The sequence below is a fragment of the Hylobates moloch genome, unplaced genomic scaffold (genome assembly GCF_009828535.3).
Source record: "Hylobates moloch isolate HMO894 unplaced genomic scaffold, HMol_V3 SCAFFOLD_13, whole genome shotgun sequence".
NCBI classification, from domain to species: Eukaryota; Metazoa; Chordata; class Mammalia; order Primates; family Hylobatidae; genus Hylobates; species Hylobates moloch.
The window spans coordinates 92,761,529-92,780,803 of NW_026652288.1; the positions used below are offsets into that span (position 1 = coordinate 92,761,529).

At 42.5% G+C, this 19,275-nt stretch overlaps 1 protein-coding gene across 3 annotated transcripts in view; it reads right to left on the reverse strand.

Moving 5' to 3' along the window:
- Positions 1 to 19,275, reverse strand: part of MCF2L2 (MCF.2 cell line derived transforming sequence-like 2) — a 253,611-nt gene that overhangs the window by 38,439 nt on the left and 195,897 nt on the right. For all 3 annotated transcript variants that reach the window (XM_032171721.2, XM_058427094.1, XM_032171722.2), the window contains 7 exons: positions 16,355 to 16,421; positions 15,071 to 15,186; positions 13,707 to 13,776; positions 9,510 to 9,602; positions 8,740 to 8,832; positions 5,158 to 5,226; positions 1,482 to 1,607 (listed from right to left, as the gene is read on the reverse strand). In XM_032171721.2, coding sequence (XP_032027612.1) covers positions 1,482 to 1,607; positions 5,158 to 5,226; positions 8,740 to 8,832; positions 9,510 to 9,602; positions 13,707 to 13,776; positions 15,071 to 15,186; positions 16,355 to 16,421 — 634 coding nt within the window. The remainder of the gene's footprint in view (positions 1 to 1,481; positions 1,608 to 5,157; positions 5,227 to 8,739; positions 8,833 to 9,509; positions 9,603 to 13,706; positions 13,777 to 15,070; positions 15,187 to 16,354; positions 16,422 to 19,275) is intronic.

Below are 19,275 nucleotides of genomic sequence, written 5' to 3' on the forward strand. Positions count from 1 at the left end.
AGAAATACCAGTGTGGGAAGTAAAAATATCTCATTTTTCGGACCTTAATAACTTTTATGGTTTGATTTATGACAAGGAAAGAAAAGTCATTTCCTCTACCAAGACCTCAATACATGGTATGTTCAAAACCAGATAAAAATGAAAAGAAAAAAAACAGAGAAGGAAAAAGTATAATATAATCACAAGTGACAAAAAAGCAGAAGAGGGGGTCACAGTGATGTGATATAAGAAGAACTTGGCCGGGCACAGTGGCTCTCACCTGTAATCCCAGCACTTTGGGAGGCGGAAACGGGATCACGAGGTCAGGAGTCCGAGACCAGCCTGACCAACATGGAGAAGCCCCGACTCTACTAAAAATAAAAATAAAATAAAATAAAAAAATTAGCTGGGTGTGGTGGCAAGCACCTGTAATCCCAGCTACCTAGGAGGCTGGGGCATGAGAATCGCTTGAACCTGGGGGGCAGAGGTTGCAGTGAGCCAAGATTGCGCCATTGCACTCCAGCCTGGGCGACAGGGCAAGACTCTGTCTCAAAAAAAAAAAAAAAGAAGAAGAAGAACTCAACCTGCCATCGCTGGCTATGAAGCCATGAGCCATGGAGCGTGGGTGGCCTTTTTAAGCTGGAAAACTCAAGGGGATGGATGCTAGTCTCCAAAAAGGAAAGGAAACACCTTGATTTTAGCCCATAAGACTGTTGAACTTCTGACCCTGGAACTTCAAAATAATAATAATAATGAATTTGTGCTGCCCTAAGCCACCAAGCTTACGGTAATTTATTATTATGACAGTGAAATAAAACAAATACATCTGAATCATAATCTAGAGTACTTCAAAGTAAAAAACAAAACAAGTCGAATATTAACTATGCTCCAGTCTCAAAGAGATTATACAGTTATAGGGGATGTTTTGCCTGGAATGCCTGGGACCAGCCTGCTCCAGATTAACACTGATGCTGGAGCTCAACTCCCCAGCATTGGCCTCTAAATGCATCTCTTGGGTTTTCTTTAGACTATTGGGATTAATGCATGTACACTATATACTTTTGGGGCCTCTTCTGGGATCTGTGATACAAAATTGGGGCAAGAATATAGGACCTGTTTCCAAAATACTTTTCTTAGAGAAACTCTGAAACAAGAAGACAAATCTTTTACTATTTTAATAGTGCCACGAGTTAGAAAATAAATTGCTCCTCAGGACTTTTCCTCTGCCCATATATGTTCTGGCCCTTGACTTTCTGGTTTGTCCAGACAGTGGGTCAGTCCCACATTCAGAACCCTGAGGAATAAATCTAAGATTCCTGACGATGCCAAGGGACTGCTTGGAATCTGATAGCACGGGTTTACTGAGCGATTTAGGTGACTTTCCTCAGAGTCGAATTCCTTTACCATAGACGATCTCTCTGACTTTGCCACAGCCCCTCCTCGCTCTGTAGTATTGCACCTGCCTTTTGTGTGAGATGCTCTAACACTACTATGGAACATACCGGACATTCAGTCACTGCTGCTAGGTCCACGGCCAACTCACAGGACTTGATCAAATCCTCTATCACTGCCAAAGCTTGTTGTAGTTCAGCTGAGAATGCTGAATCCTTGGTTCTCTTTGGCCCGTCCTGTGGAAAACAAATGCCTTGTTGGAAATCAAAAGTATACCACCTGCAAAGTGAAGAAGGAAAACAAGACAGAGATGAGGAGCCAGGGATCCAGCCAACCCTGACTGAGAAGGGTGGATATTGATCTGTCTGCCTGCTCCCAAAGCATGGTGGCTAAAGATGCTTGCTGATTTAGGTATATCATATAGAGACAAGCAAAATCATATACTTCTGTGCATTGTACTAGTGAAGAATGAAGTTCATAAATCATGGAAATTATACTCCTGCTACATAAGAAACATATAGAATTCAGCTATATATATATATATATATATTTTTTTTTTTTTTTTTTTTTTTGAGAGAGAGAGTTTCACTCTGTCACCCAGGCTAGAGTGCAGAGGCACAATTTCAGCTCACTGCAACCTCTGCCTCCTAGGTTCAAGCAATTTTCCTGTCTAAGCCTCCGGAGTAGCTGGGATTACAGGTGCGCACCACCACGCCTGGCTAATTTTTGTATTTTTAGTAGAGATGGGGTTTCGCCATGTTGACCAGGCTGGTCTCGAACTCCTAACCTCAGGTGATCCACCCACCTCGGCCTCCCAAAGTGCTGGGATTACAGGCATGAGCCACTGTGCCTGGCCAGAATTCAGCTCTTTTAAAGCATGGAAAAACCTAGCTCCTTTTAAATAGGCTCCTTTCTCTTTTATATCCCTATTCCCTGGGGCCTACTGAAAAAAAAAATACCATATGGCTGGCGGTGGCTCATGCCTGTAATCTCAGCACTTTGGGAGGCTGAGACAGGCAGAGCACTTGAGGTCAGGAGTTTGAGCCCAGCCTGGCCAACATGGTGAAACCCCATCTCTACTAAAAATACAAAAATTAGCTTAGTGTGGTGGCAGGCGCCTGTAATCCCAGCTACTTGGGAGGCTGAGGCAGGAGAACTCCTTGAACCCAGGAGGTGGAGGTTGCAGTGAGCCCAGATTGCGCCATTTTACTCCAGCCTGGGTAACAAGAGCTAAACCCTGTCTCAAAAAAAAAAAGTAGCTGGGTGTGGTGGTGCGTGCCCGTAATCCCAGCTATTCAGGAGGCTGAGGCAGGAGAATCACTTGAACCCGGGAGGTGGAGTTTGCAGTGAGCCAAGATTGCGCCACTACACTCCAGCCTGGGCAACAAAGTGAGACCTTGTCTCACAAAAAAAGAAAAAAGAAAAAGAAAAAGAATACAATCTGAGTATCATATTCCTATATTTAATGTGAAAGCCTTATTCCTATGGGAAAAATTATACTTAAAATCATCCCAGAGGAGGACATTTGTAAACTCCTATACAGACAAAGAACTCCATAGAGGCTGCTACGTGGAAATTTACTAATGATTTACATGTAAAAGCCATAACATCATATTTGCACACTGAATCTCCCCCAACTCTGTCCTTCCTTCCTTCCTCCACTTGTCCCTGGCCCTCCCCACATTGCACCACCATTAAAGATGCCAAATAGAGAAGCCGGTGCTCTGCATCTCCCAAACACAGAAACTCAGCATTCAGCAGAAAAGCAGTAACTAATTAAAGAGACCAATGTTCCAATTACAACCACAGTGACATTTAGGATGTGATTGGGATGATTGTTTCAGCTCTAAAGGCTTTTGCATGGGCTTGCGGTATTTTATCTCCCTGCTACCTACATGCTGTATTTATCTGTTACCTGGTAAATGCACATAAAAAAATTTTGGTTTGTTCAATGTATTTTTTTAACATCTCAATTTCTACAATGAAGAACAGCTAGCCCCTTTGCTGCTCCCCATCTAGCCCTGACTCTTTTTGTCTCTACAGCACAATGTAGTCACAGGGTTTAATATTTTCTTAATCTGTGCGGAAGCACTGGGTATTTGCATCTTTGGATGAGAGACATGAGTGACAGGGCTGATGAATGGAACAGATCATGCTGCTGCCTCTGAAAAACGTATCATGGATTCGTAGCTTCTCATTCATAATAAAGAAGCTTCACTTCCTGGTAAAAGAAACAGACTCTTCCCTGAATTTATTTTAACATCATCAATAAGGGATTAAGAGTTCTTGGCAGGGCGCAGTGGCTCATGCCTGTAATCCCAGCACTTTGGGAGGCCGAGGAGGGCGGATCACGAGGTCATGAGATTGAGACCAGCCTGGCCAACATGGTGAAACCCCATCTCTACTAAAAATACAAAAATTAGCCTGGCATGGTGGCGGGTGCCTGTAATCCCAGCTATTCAGGAGGCTGAGGCAGGATAATAGCTTGAACCCGGGAGGCGGAGGTTGCAGTGAGCCGAGACCCTGCCATTGCACTCCAGCCTGGGTGACAGAACGAGACTCTGTCTCAAAAAAATAAAAAAACAAAAAAATTTTTTTTAAAAAATTCTTATACCAGGCATGTTCCTCCTTACCAAACACTGAATGCTCAGTTTCCTTTCAGATCCTCACCTGCTCCTATCCCCCTTCCTTCCGCTAACCCTCCTTCACAAAACACGAGGTGGCTAGGGTTTTGAACTGTATAATGCAGGGTTCAGAAAAATCCTTAAAAACATTATTAAACTCCTCTAACTAGGGCTAGCTCCTCTTGCTCCAGGCTGTAAAAATATGACCTGTGTCCTGAGCTGCTTCTGTTTTCAACGGGTCCTTGTCATCCATTCTGAGCAGAAAGGGCATGCAAATGACTGCCCCATGAGACATGTCTCAAGTGTTTCTTGCTAAAACCAGAATATTCTATAGGGAAGGGAAGAGAAACCGCACTGCTAAACCACAGATTTCTTCCTAACCTGGTGTCGTCACGGTCACCATTTCTTCTAAGGGAACTTTGGCAGACTCTTAGAGTTCACACACACGCACACACACACACAGAGGAGAACAAGGTATAACATACACAAATTAGATACACTAAGAGGTACAAAGAAGAAAACATAATCCTACCATTCAGGAAAGCCACAGCAGACAGTTTATCATATTTATTTACTTCTAGTCTTTTATGTATGCATTTTACGTATTTGCTTAATTTCGTTCCCATTAAAATTTTTTTGGCTGGGTGCAGTGGCTCACGCCTGTAATCCCAGCACTTTGGGAGGCCGAGGCGGGTGGATCATCTGAGGTCAGGAGTTCGAGACCAGCCTGGCCAACATGGCGAAATCCCGTCTCTACTAAAAATAAAAAAATTAGCTGGGCATGGTGGTGGGCGCCTGTAATCCCAACTACTTGGGAGGCTGAGGCAGGAGAATTGCTTAAACCCCGGAGGCAGAAGTTGCAGTGAGCCAAGATTGCACTCCAGCCTGGGCAACAGAGTGAGATTCTGTCTAAAAAAAAAAAAAAAACTATGTGGAAGGAAGAAAATATATTACCACTTCCCTTTGGGCTGCAAATCCCTATTTCAAAATTGCCTTTAATTTTTTTGTTTTTTTTTTCTTAACTATGAGTTATAGGATACATACTATTTTAGAAAATCTAGATAATAAAGACCACCAAGTAAAATTGCTACAAATCCTCCAACCCATAGACAAACACCATTAATAGTTAGTTATACAAAATGTAATATTTAATATTGAGTACCTTAGCCGAGCCTCCTAGTTCACCTGGGTCTATCTCCATATCTTCAGGAGACTTGAAATCCAGCAGACCCTGCGTTAACCCAAAAGTCTTGTTGAAAATTAAAATGTAGATTTCCATCAAAATGTAGATTGTCAACAAAATCTACTGTGCAAACTATCTGCCACCAATGCTAAGCTGCCTGAGAACGTGTGTAAATGTGTAAGAGGGAGAGAATAAATGATGTATTTGGCACGGGGTTCTTTCCACAAACCCAGAATCATATTGTGCGCACTATTTTGTAGACTGCTTCTTCTCATTCAACAATATCTCATGAATATTTTCCCATGATATTATATATTTTTAAAACATGGGCTTTGATTGTGGTAGAGTGTTGTATCTTACAGATAAGCCATACTCGAATTATAGTCCCCCTTATCATTAAACATTTAGGTTCAACAATATTTTTTACTATAATAATGAAAATAACTTTTATGCATTTTTCTTAAAGCTAAATTCCTAGAGTGGAATTGTAAATGTTAAGAGTTTTGAGGCATATTTCCAAGTTCTTCAGAGGACTGTGTTCCTGCCAGCTATATAGGAAAGCCTGTCTCACCAGCCCCTAGCCTACAAGGGGTAGTACCATTTAATCAAAAATCTTTACCAGTTGAATGAAGAGAGAAATCCTACCTCACTGTTGTTTTAATTTGACTTCCTTAGATAACTAGAGGTGTAGAACTTTTTTTAAAAAATGTTTGCTACTAGTGTTTATTCTTTTGCAAATTGCTATGTCCTTTGTGCATCTTTTTATTATAATTTCCAACAGCACGATTCATTAAGCATACTGATCATCTGTTACATATTTTGTTCACATTTTCCCCAATGTTTCGTGAGTCTTTCTTTAATGGTATAAACTATCACTCATCACCCTCTCCCCAAGATCCCATGATCCTTTCTAAAGCATGAGGCAATCATTCCAACATTCATGCTCTTTCAAGCCAGCACATGTATGCGAGATGCAAAATAAGCTCCGCCCCCGGGGATGGAGAAGGTCCTAGATACGACTACAAGGTCGTTCCTTTCCTTGCAGGCACGTAATGGCCTGAGCTGGTTTCACAGGCACCAGGAAGCTTAGCTGTGGGGACGCTGCTCTGGTCTGCCTTGGGTAGCTCCCACGGCTCCTCACAGACCCCCCCGCAAAATATTTTATAGTAATTCTATCTCTTGTTTCTTCAGTGAAAGGCAGCTAACAAAACCTTCTAAGTCCTTTTAACCTGTATTATCTCATTTAGTGCTCCCAACAAGCATACCAGGAAAGTACTATTATTATCTTATTTCTACAGGTGAGAAATCTGAGGCTGAGAGAGGTTAAATAACTTGCCTGAGTTCACGCAGCCTGGAAGGGTCAGAGCCTGGATTCAGACCCAGGTTGTTAAACTCTTGAGTCTGTGTTTCCAGTGACGATGCCCCACAGCCCTCTGCATCGGTACCGAAACTAGCTCCTGTGTAAATGTCACCTCTATGGGAAAGCTGGAGCCTAGGCTGAGGGAGGGAGGACCATTACTTACATCCTGCGCACTCCTCACTGGGCCCAGAGGTTGGACTTCTAGAATAGGAATGACAGTGACAATGGGACATGCAGGGGAGCATGAGGCCCTGAGTGAGTGCGGGATCAAACATGCTCCGAGGTGCTGCTTGCTGAAGGAAGCAGATCATTATCCTCATTTATATGGTGGTGTGACAGCTCAATGTCTAAGATAACAGCTACACATCATGCAGAGCTTCCTGGGCTGTGCCAAGCCCTCCGCATGTGCTAATCATCTGCTTCATAACGATCTTATGGAGGAGTCTAGTACCCTCATTTTACATAGAGGAAAACTAAGGCCCAAGAGGTCAAGGTCTCATAACTGACAAATGGCAGAGTACACTGAGGCTGAAACTGCTAATGGAAAGCTTGAAAGGAGTAACTTTGAAAAAAAGTTTTTAAAATTATTTTTACAGATGAGGTCTTGCTATGTTTCCCAGGCTAGCCTTGAACTCCTGGACTGAAGGGATGCTCCTGCCTCCACCTCCTGAGTAGCTGGGACTACAGGTGTGTGTCATCATGTCTGGCCGGCAAGGGGTAACTTTTTCTGAGGGGAGACTGTTGGGCAATGAGCTTAACCTTGCTGAGCCTCAGTTTCTTCACAGTCCAGAGCATGGCTGGTATGTCTGATTGTGGAGATTAAACAAGAAATACTGGAATCCCAGCACTTTGGGAGGCTGAGGTGGGCGGATCACGAGGTCAGGAGTTCAAGACCAGCCTGGCCAACACGGTGAAACCCCATCTCTACTAAAAATACAAAAATTAGCCAGGCATGGTGGCACGCACCTGTAATCCCAGCTACTTGGGAGGCTGAGGCAGGAGTATTGCTTGAACCTGGGAGGCAGAGGTTGCAGTGAGCTGAGATCGTGCCATTGCACTCCAGCCTGGGCAGAGTCTCACTCTGTCTCAAAAAAAAAGAAAGAAAAAAAAGAAAGAAAGAAATACATGTGGGGAAGTACCCAGTAAACAGGAAGTGCTTGTTTTTGTTTGTTTGTTTTTTTATTAAGAAATAGTGGGCCGGGCGCGGTGGCTCACGCCTGTAATTCCAGCACTTTGGGAGGCCGAGACGGGCGGATCACGAGGTCAGGAGATTGAGACCATCTTGGCTAACACGGTGAAACCCCGTTTCTACTAAAAATACAAAAAATTAGCCGGGCATAGTGGCGGGCGCCTGTAGTCCCAGCTACTCGGGAGGTTGAGGCGGGAGAATGGTGTGAACCCAGGAGGCGGAGCTTGCAGTGAGCCGAGATCGCGCCACTGCACTCCAACCTGGGGGACACAGCGAGACTCCGTCTCAAAAAAAAAAAAAAAAAAAAAAAGAAATAGTGGCCACTGGGCAAGAGCTACCTAAATGCCTTATACAGGTTAATTCAACAGACAACTTATCATGGTGGCCCAAACCTTTCTCTCAAGCTCACACATAGAAAACTAGCCATGATAGGCCCTCATATCCTGTTTGGGGTGTCTGAGAATGCTTGCCTGCAGATGTGCTAGTGTCAATGACTTATCACTAAGGAGGGGTAAAGGTCAGAGAGAAAGAGAGAGAAAACTACTTAGGGGTTCAGGGTTCAGATATAGCAAAGTTCATTCTGTTAGGCTGCTCTCAGGGTAAGATCCTAAATCTAAGAATGGAGGTCAGTGCTGCAAAGGGAGAGAAGGCTTCAGTTTTGTCTTCTCCCTTCCACAAGTTAAAATGCCCATAAAACAGTAACTTTGGGGAAAATCACAGTCTGGCTCCCAAAGAGCTCTCCTCCCCTAAGCCAGGCTCCTTAGTAATTCATGCCCTGAGCTAGACATTGGACTAGTGAGGCCCTCAGGTGCCCTCCAACTCTATGATTCTTTGGTCTTACTCCACATTGAAGAGGGCTGATTTAGAGTTGGAGGAAAGAAAAAACCTGCAGGATAGACATATCTCCAGCCTTAGAAGACCAAGGCACAGCTCTACACGTATAACGACATGGGCGCCACAGTGCAGGTGTCTGGTTTCCCACCAAGGAAAAGCACTGTCTCATTGATTTTACCTTCAACAGCATCTGGTATTTTATAAGTCTCTGGCTTGGTCCTTTAAGATACTTAAAAAGAGGGAGATTGTGATCCAGTTGGCGCTGGCATACCTTTAAAAGCCAAATAGAAACAACATAAAGCAAAACGAACAACACACACAGAACAAAAGTGGCAGCACTTAGGTACAAAACACAAAATTGCTTTTCCTGGACAACAGGGGCAGCTGTGTCGAGCAGCTCCATAAGGCTGTGGGCTTGTTCTGTCCCCTAGGAACAGTGTGTGAAATAAGACAATGAGGAAAGAGGACGGTTTGGCTAACATTTTTACAGGCATCTAGGGAAGCAGAACCATTTATTTCTTTTAGAAAGCAAGTTCACTAGAAGACAGTGGGGCATTTCAAGTCCTTCTGAAAAGGAGGCCGCTTGTCTTCAAGTTGGGGGCCGCCAGAGTCTATTCAGGCCATTTGGAGCCTGAAGGATACAGATAGTTTGTAAATATCATTCCAGGGAGCCCAAAGTGTGACATCTTTGACTTAGTTTCATCTTTAAAACCCATCCTAGAAGAAGACACTGATTTTCTCACCAGATATAGGTGCTCCTCACAGGCCTATCCCATAGAGACCAAACGCTGTGTCGAAACTTTTCATGTGTAATTTCAAAGTATGGGACACTTCAAATAAACATAAATCCCAAAGCCAAATTCCTCTCCCTAGTCCCACTTTTGATTTCTTTAACAACTTGATGCATAGAAACATTTTCCAGGAACAAGTTTGTCTTCTCAACATTACCCCAAAGTAGGCGCAGTCTTGACACTCTTGCCAGATTGCCTTAGCTCGGGGCAGATTCTTATGGTATTTAAAATATATCTGAAGATCTTCTTTCTAGGTGGGAAAAACATTAGAACAAATTAATCAGGTAGCATTTTTCAGTAAGTGGACAGGATAATACAGTTTATTCATTCATTCAACAAGCCAGAATACTCTAATAAGTAAGGAACTGGGGGTGCACAGTAAGTAATCTTATGTTGGGGGGCGTGTGTGATGGAGAGATAAACAGAAGGCTTTAAACAACCATAACTACCAGACATAGGTAGGCACAGAGTGCTCTGGGATCATCTACAGGGGCTATTGGTAAATACGTAAGTAGACTCACAAACAGGAATTGGTTTTTATCTTTATCATTCTTTTCCTGCCCTTTGTCCAGGACATCGACATCTCCCCACAACAGGTCTGCAATGAGTAGTAAAACTGACAGAAAAGAGGCTGGTGTTTGATGGTCCCCCTCTCTTCTCTCCCCACCCTCTCCTTGTGGTCCTCGTGACACCAACCCTGCAAAGAAGCCCAAAAAACCACCAAAAGATGGAAACATGCCAGAGGGGAGATGTGGTATATCGGGCAACCAACACGGAGCTCAGTCATTTGGGCAACCCTCAAAGTGACAGGCTCCGCCTCAAACATCACTTTCAACCTGCAGCACAAGACTCTGAGACAGGAAATGTTATGTGACTGTTTCGGAGCTAGAGAGCAAGGAGGACTCAACGTGCTGTTCAACCTGGATTCTCGTGGTATCAAAGACGCTGAGAGGTGGGCACACATATGCCAATATCCTGGAGAGAAAGCACACTCCAAGCCTCTGGAGTCAGCTTGCCAGCTTCACACACTCTATCAGGGAGCCTGGCCCACAGCAGCTGTGCTGGCCACAGACCTCATGCCACTCCGGTGGAGAAGCCCATGAAGCCACCTCCTTGCAGAAGTCTGTGACCCTGTCCTCCTGCTCAGCCCAACTCTGGATTTCCTTCTTGTCAACACAGATGATTTCTTCCCTTGCAGCTTCAAGGATGCCTATTCTACTCCCAAATACATTGCTATAGTGGATGACTTCCATTTCTGTAGCTCTTTCTTTCTCCCAATAGGTTGCACGTGGTCATTTCAGCATAAGAACTACAGCAACCGTCCTTTGCTATTCCCTCCAGGAAAAAAATGACACACACATTTAAGACAGATTGCCCTTGAAAAATGTTCAGACTGGTTAAGGAGCTAGAATAATAACTCAGAGCTTAAAAATATAGTATTGACCTAAATTGCTCTTCTAAAGGCTAACAGTCCAAAATTCCTCAGAGAAAGGTTGTCCACTAACCAGCAACACACAAAAGTGCCCAATTCTCCTAATCTCCTTACAGAATGAATCAAGAGGCTATAAAATTGCTACCAGAAACTCATATTCACACAAGAATACATAATTGCTTATGGATTAAGACTGCGGGGCTCTGGTGGCGGATGGTCCAGGTTCAGTTCTTGGCTTTGTCAAATACAAATTATATGGCCTAAAGTAAGTTACCTAACCTTCCTAGACTTCAGTTTCCTCATCTGTTAAGTGGGCCCATAACAGTAGTCAACTCCTGTGACTGTTGTGAGATTAAATGAGATGATGTATAGAAACCTCTCAACAAATGCCCAATGGATAGAGTACTCAAAAAATGGTGGCTATTGTCAAAGCACTTTTTACTTTGTAGAATCCTCTGCATGCATTACTTTGTTTCCCACAACAACTGTACATATTGGTACTATTAGCCTGTTGTGTGGAGGAGGAAAGTGAGATTCCAAAGGTTTAAGTTATTTACTGGAGGTCATGCAGACAGCAAGTGGCTTGACCAACATGATAAATCATGTTTCCTGACTTACCAGTTACTCCCACATATGAGTGTGAGCACCCATGCCAGTGCTCTTTCCATTTTACCATGTGAGATCTCAGAGCACTTGGAACCCACAGTACACTATGGACAAATATTATTCTATATAGAACATGGTCTCTGGAGGAGAATTGTTTCAGAAGATACAGGCTAAAGAGGCTGATTAAAACACTTGGTCAGAAGACTATTTCAAAATTCATTATCTTGGAAGGCCGAGGTGGGTGGATCACGAGGTCAGGAGATGGAGACCATCCTGGCCAACATGATGAAACCTCGTCTCTACTAAAAATACAAAAATTAGCCGGGCATGGTGGCACATGCCTGTAATCCCAGCTACGAGGGAGGGTGAGGAAGGAGAATTGCTTGAACCAGGGAGTCGGAGGTTGCAGTGAGCCGAGATCGCGCCACAGCACTCCAGCCTGGGTGACAGAGCGAGACTCCGTCTCAAGAAAAAAAAAAAAAGTACTACTTGTATTTTGTCTCTAACATCATAAATCATATAGGGCTAAGTCAGTGTTTTCTGTCTGGGTTAATGATTTACAGTGTTCCTCCCAACATGGCGGGGCGCTATAAAAAACTTTGTAAAACTTTACAGTTTAGGAGAGGAATTCAGAAAAGGTATTTAGTTAACAATTCTCTGACAATTTCCTCATATTTGAACAATTTGATAATATCCACTTTCCCACAGGAACTTTGCCCATTTCTCATTGAGCAATTTAAATAATCTTTGCAGTAATGACATACACAACCATAAAATACTTCTAATCTCTGAAACTAGATTTCACATTAGTGGTTTGATAAGTGCAAAAATTCAAAATAGTATATAAAGCACTAATAATGTAAGAGTTCAAAAAAATTAATGAATCAGAATGAGTATAAAATAGTTTTCAGTGTATGTTGAATTCTGGTGCTTTGATGCAAAGCCTATGATGAGTTGACATGGAAAGCCATACGGGGCCACCAAAGGGATCTGAGCATTGAAGATTCCTTCTCTCCATTAATGTCAAATATCTTGAAATCTGGAGGCTTTGTTTGCTTCCAGTTATCATAAGCATTGCTCTCAGCCTCAGTCATAATATGAGTTGCTTACAACTTTAAGTTGTTTGATCTGTTGCCTTGGGTTCACAAAAAGAAAAATAAGAAAGAGAATGAGAAGGACTAGTTGAGAAAGAGAGGAGAAATGAGAACTATTTAGAAGGCACAGGGGGTCAGATCATCTCCATGGTCGCGTCCTAGAAAGCACCTGGTGGGGATTGATGTTGGGTGAAACATTTCTCTGTGGCAGCTCCCACTGGCCCATACAGCCTATTTGTTGCCTAAACAGGGTGGAGAAACAGGGAAAGAGGGAAGAAGTCTGGGAGGTGGGAAGACAGGGTAGTTGGAGGTATAATGTTGTAGGCCAACACGTTCATAAATTGAGTACTAAGCCTACAGGAGGCTGTAGATTAAAAATTTTCTAATCATCCTCTATGTCATAAAAAATAGAATGGAAATAAAATGTATTTCCTGAGATTTTTAGTTTAACACCGATGCTTCTCCTCTTGAGAGCATTAGTAAAGCTTTATTGTGGGACTCTAACCTCACTGTAAGATTCTTGTTTTAAAATGTAGTTGAGTCATTCAGAAGAGAATCCTCTGCTTTGGGGACCATGGATGGCCAGCCTTCCATTTCATGGGGCTTTGCAGGAAGCCAGCCTGGCGGTTACTTCCACATATCAGTGTGAGCTCAGTCAAATTGGACTCACTCTCACCTTGGATAAAGTCAGATAAAGCTGGGAGGCCAACTCATGTTTTCCACTCAAAGGGCAGATACAAGATGTGCTGTCTTGGCAAACTTCAAGTGTACGGTACAGTATTATTCCATGATAGTCGCCATGCTGTGCACTATATTTCCAGAACTTACTCATCTCATAACTGCAAGTTTGACCAACATCTCCCTACTTCCTCTAGACTCCAGCCCCTGGCAACCACCCTTCTACTTCAATGAGCTCAACTTTTTTGGATTATACACACACACACACACACACACACACACACACACACACACAATGGTAATGAATGTATTCATTAACTTGACTGCGGTAATCATTTCACAGGGTGTAAGTATATCAAACCATCATGTTGCATAGTTTGAATATATGCAATTTTTATTTGCCAATTATACTTCAGTAAAGCTTGGAGTCTGGGGGAAGCAGATATGTTTTTAGACCATTGGTGTTTCCATTTGTCCTTGTCACTTAACACAGAAAAGTAAGGGCTGACTTTAGCATGATTATTTACTGGGAGTACAGACTTACTCTCTTGAGAAAGCAATGTGCCAGAAGTTCAGGGTTCTCAGCACACTTTTCCAACTCTTTTAGAAAAGTCCTAGAAAAATAAAAGTATACAAGTAATAATGTTTTGATTTTGACATGTAGATAATTAATTTTTTAAGTACAATCACATAAGGTTTCAAGAGGTGCCTAGAAAAATGTTCTGTGGCCTTCTTGCTCTTATCTCCTACACATTGATTCAGAAAAAAAAAGCTGTATACTGAGGTATTACTACAATTACCCTGAAATCACTCACAACTTTAAGTTGTTTGATCTGTTGCCTTAGGTTCACAAAAAGAAAAATAAGAAAGAGAATGAGAAGAACTAGTTGAGAAAGAGAGGAGAAATGAGAACTACTCAGAAGACACAGGAGGTCAGGATCATCTCCAATTATCAGAACACAGCTGTGCTGGTAATTCTAAGCACTAGTCGTAGACAGACTGGATACACTCACTGATGCTCCCTCTTACATGAAAATAACGTTCATAAGAACTGCTGCTGCTGCTGTTGCTGTTACTAATATCATTGACAGCTTACTATAAGCCAGGCATAAGCTAAGTGCTCCACAAATAGAATCTCATTTAATCATCAACCAAAGATAGGGTTTCATAAATATAAAACCTGGGGCTCAAAGAGGCTACATAACTTCTCTGGGGAAATCAGCAGAAATGGGTTTCCATTTCAGTTTTGTGTCTGACCAACGGACGAGGGATGGGGTTAGGAAGCAACTGTGGTTCAATTCACCAAGGAGCTTTTCTCCCTCTCTGAATTAGGTGTGCAATCTTGGGGTCATCATAGCGAATAAAGAGAGTTAACAAGTTACTATTCCCATATGTGTAACATGAAAGGGTTTGAAGATGATTTCCAAAGTCCCTTATTCCTGCAATTCTCTAGAACTCAATATCCAAGCAGCCCTGGGTTAAAAGTACAACATGTTTGAGCAGTCAGCATTTTCTAACACCCTACTTCCCAGCATCCCCTTATGATTATGGTATGTAGATGTGTATCTCAGTCATTTTTGTATTCCCAATGCACAGTGCCTGGCACAGAACAGGTGCTCAAAAAATGCTGATGCATGAATAATTAAACAAAGGAACACTCAACTGCATACAACATGGATGAGTGACACCGGGTGCCTGTTCCTTTGATGTCTCTTCCCTTCCTCCCCAGGGATCCTGTGGGACTTCTCCCCTCCTTTCACTCCAACCCACCCCAATCCAATCCACTGACTCCAAACCACTTGCTTAAACCTGAAAACATCTAAGCGTTTTCATCTCCCAATTCCATCAGTCTCATTTCCACCCTTCTCTTACTCTCCATTCTTTCTGATATCGTGAATTATTATATACCTGTTGTGAAATTCGTAAAGTTCTCTAATATTCCCAAAGAGAAAGTCCTTGTTATTCTGAAGAACATCTGGAATTAGATGCTTTAGCCAAATAAAATCCATTGGAGTGATATATCCCTGCAGAGGTGGAAACAAGGTAGGTATTACAAACAGGAACATACCAGAGATCATCTGAATTAGCTACTGCAAAAACCAAAACTTTAGTGAAATGATTGAAGAATATAGCACACTTGTTTCTTGAAAGCTATTATATCGAGTACTTTCTTTTGATATCATTTTCCTCATGTGCCCACTTTCAGAAGGAGATGGCTTAATGGCAATGATAATAAAGTGGCATTTTTGTGGGAAGAACAAATATATTTAAAAATGTTTATGTTACACAGGTTTAATGCAAACGAAGGGAAAATGTACCCATTGTTTTATGACCTAATACAATTACTATTATTATTATAATTATTATTGAGATGAAGTTTCGCCCTTCTTGTCCAGGCTGGAGTGCAATGGCATGATCTTGGCTCACTGCAACCTCCACCTCCTGGGTTCAAGTGATTCTTCTGTTTCAGACTCCCAAGTAGCTGGAATTACAGACACGCACCACCACACCTGGCTAATTTTTGTATTTTTAGTAGAGACGGGGTTTCATCATGTTGGCCAGGCTGGTCTCAAACTTCTGACCTCAGGCAATCCACCTGCCTCGGCCTCCCAAAGTGCTGGGATTACAGGCATGAGCCACTGTGTCTGGCTCAATAATTATTTTTTAATACCTGAATAATGTTTATTCAGCATACATATCATAATTTACTAAACATTCCCTTTTTATTGGACATTTGAGTTGCTTCTAATATTTTATGGTAAAAATGTAATTATAAATAATTATGTATATATAATTTTTTCCTTAAGATTATTCCCTTAGGAAAATAGGGAAAACATGCAGTTTTACTCTTAAGAAAAAAGGCTACTTTAAACAAACAAGAAATAATCTTCCCTTATTAAAGTATCAGGGACACTTAACTTATAATATCCTTTGTTGGCAAGAAGATGGTAAACCTATTTGGGCATTGCTGGAATCAGTGTGAACTGGCTTAATTCTTTGGAAACTGGCTACATGGATCAAGAAACCACAGGGGTGCTCTTATTCCTACTGGAGACACTTGTAATAATTATAAGACCTGAAACCTTCGTGGGGATTCTGGAGACTTACGGCAACTATTTTGAGTCTCTTCGTACAACAAAACATCTGCAGTTTGAGTATATGCTTGATACCCCACTCCCCAAATCTACTTACATCAATTATGCTTTTAATCTCTTTTATATAAATTTCTTCAGTCTCAAGCAAGTCACGTATAACGCGCCTGAATCACAGCAGCAGGTGGGAGGGTGAAAGAGAGAGAGACAGGGAGAGGAGAATGTTCTTTTAGAATTCCGTTAGAATAATGCTCATCAATACAGTTCTCCTTTAGTGGCTCACCTACTTAGTTTCTGGTCAGTTCATTCTGTTCTATTGAACACCCAAGGTCAGCATCTCACAAATGCATACTGTGATCACACTGGTATCAAGAAGAAACAGCAAGGTTAGAGAACTCAAAATCCTTTAGGCAGCCAGTGAATGACCTGTCCTCTGGGTGGGCCATATAGTGTGAGGGTCAAGAAGGGAGATGTTGGAGTCAGAAGTACCAGGTTTGGATCCTTAGTCAAGGAAGGTCTGCCTGACCCCGCCCCCACCCCCTACATTGTATACATTGTATAAGTGGTTTACTAGATTTTCTCTCCAGCTTTCTGCTCACATCAAGCTTTCTTTCCATTTAAGAGAAAGGGTCTTGCCCTGTCGCCCAGGAATGAGTGCAGTGGCATGATCGTGGCTCACTGTAGCCTTGAACTCCTGGGCTCCAGCAACCCTCCCGCCTCAGCCTCCCAAGTAGCTAGGGCTACAGATGTGCACCACTACACCCAGCTAACGCCTTTTTTTTTTTTTGGTAGAGATTAGGTCTTGCTATGTTACCCAGGCTGGTCTCAAACTGCTACTTTCAAGCAATCCTCCTGCCTTTGCCTCCCAAACTGCTGGGATTATAGGTGTGAGACACTGTGCCAGGCCCTCACATCCAGATCTTTGACCCATATGGATGTATTTTGTTGTACATGGGGTTAGATGTATGCTAGCTGCTTCCTCTGGCATTGGATGTTTCACTGTGATTTCCTAAGGCAAAAGATATGAGTTCTGTCTGCTTCTGTCAAGGAAGGCAGGTGGAAGATGTGGTGGGCAGAATTTAAGATGGTCCCCAAGACTTCTGTCCCCACTGCACATCTGCCTCTTCCAATCAAACACTAATTTAGGGGATGCAGCAGAAGGATTTTGCTGTTCATTCGATAGGTAATCCAGTTGGGCCTGTCCTAATCACATGAACTCAGATCTGTCTGGGTCAAGTGGTCAGAGATTGGAAGCATAAAAAGGATTCAACACAAAGGAGATTCCTCTTTGCTGACTTTTGAGATGGATGGGGCCAGATGGAATGGAATGTGGGCAGCCATAGGAACTGAGAGTGGCTCCCAGCTGACAGGCGGCAAGGAAGATAAATCAGTCCTATAGTTGCAAGGAACCGAGTCCTGCCACAACCACGTAAACCTAGAAGAGGATCCAGAGCCAGCCAACACCTTGACTTTAGCCTTGTGGGACTCCTGTCCCAGGGAAACTGTTAGTCTCCTAAGTTTGTGGTCAGTTTTTATATAGCAATAGAAAACCAGTAGAAAGAGTGAGGCCGGTCCCCACATCTATCCCAGATAGACTTTCTTTCTCTCCTCAGGCTACATGGCCATATTTATTATTTCTTTTAGGGGCCCAAGTAGATGAGTGTTTATACATGTGTCCTTGTGTAGAATATATATATTTATTCTTCTTAACTATTGCTGGATTATCTATTAAATGGCAGCCTCTCCTAGAAAATGATTTGTTTTTCTCTCATAAAAATGGATGCAACAAATGATCCAATAGAAAAAAATGGGAAAGGACACAAAATAGGAGATTCACACAAATATTCAAATGGATATTAGGCTTGCGGAAAAAATACTCAGTACATACATTCAACAAAGGCATATTTTAAAAGAGCAACAATTTTCATCTATTAGAATATTAAAAATTTCAAACCTCAAAGAAAGACTGGTAAATGAGGGTGGGGAAAAACCCTCAGACAATATTGGTAAAATGTGTAAATTTGTGCAAGCTCTTTGGAAGGTAATTTAGAAACATCTCATTGAAATGTAAAAATACGTGCTCCAGGCCGGGCGCGGTGGCTCACGCTTGTAATCCCAGCACTTTGGGAGGCCGAGGCGGGCGGATCACGAGGTCAGGAGATCGAGACCACGGTGAAACCCCGTCTCTACTAAAAATACAAAAAAATTAGCCGGGCATGGTGGCGGGCGCCTGTAGTCCCGGCTACTCGGAGAGGCTGAGGCAGGAGAATGGCGTGAACCCGGGAGGCGGAGCTTGCAGTGAGCCGAGATTGCGCCACTGCACTCCAGCCTGGGCGACAGAGCGAGACTCCGTCTCAAAAAAAAAAAAAAATACGTGCTCCTTGGTTCAGTAATTTCACTTCTAGGAATATTCATTGTTTATAATTAGGACAATATAACTTCAACAACAACCAGATATAAACTGGTTACTTAAATGCTCATCAAAAAATTATGGTACATAGGCCGGGCATGGTGGTTCACACCTACAATCCCAGCACTCTGGGAGGCCGAGACAGGTGGATCACTTGAGGCCAGGAATTTGAGACCAGCCTGGCCAGCATGGTGAAACCCCGTCTGTACTACAAATACAAAAAATTAGATGGGTGTGATGGCGCATGCTTGTAATCCCAGCTACTTGGGAGGGTGAGGCAAGATAATCACTCGAACCCAGGAGGTGGAGATTGCAGCGAGCCAAGATCACACCATTGCACTCCAGCCTGGGCAACAAGAGTGAAACTCCATCTCAAAAAAAAAAAAATCTATATCTATATCTATATCTATATCTATCTATATATGTGTGTGTGTGTGTATATATACATATATATGGTACATACACATAATGATCAAACACCATGCAATTGTTAAAAAGAATGAGGCTGACTGAAACACTGATACGACAGAGGCCAGGTATTTTTAGTGAAAAAACAAAGCAAGATGTAGACAAGTAAGCATAGTATGACTATTTGTGTAAAAAAATGAGTG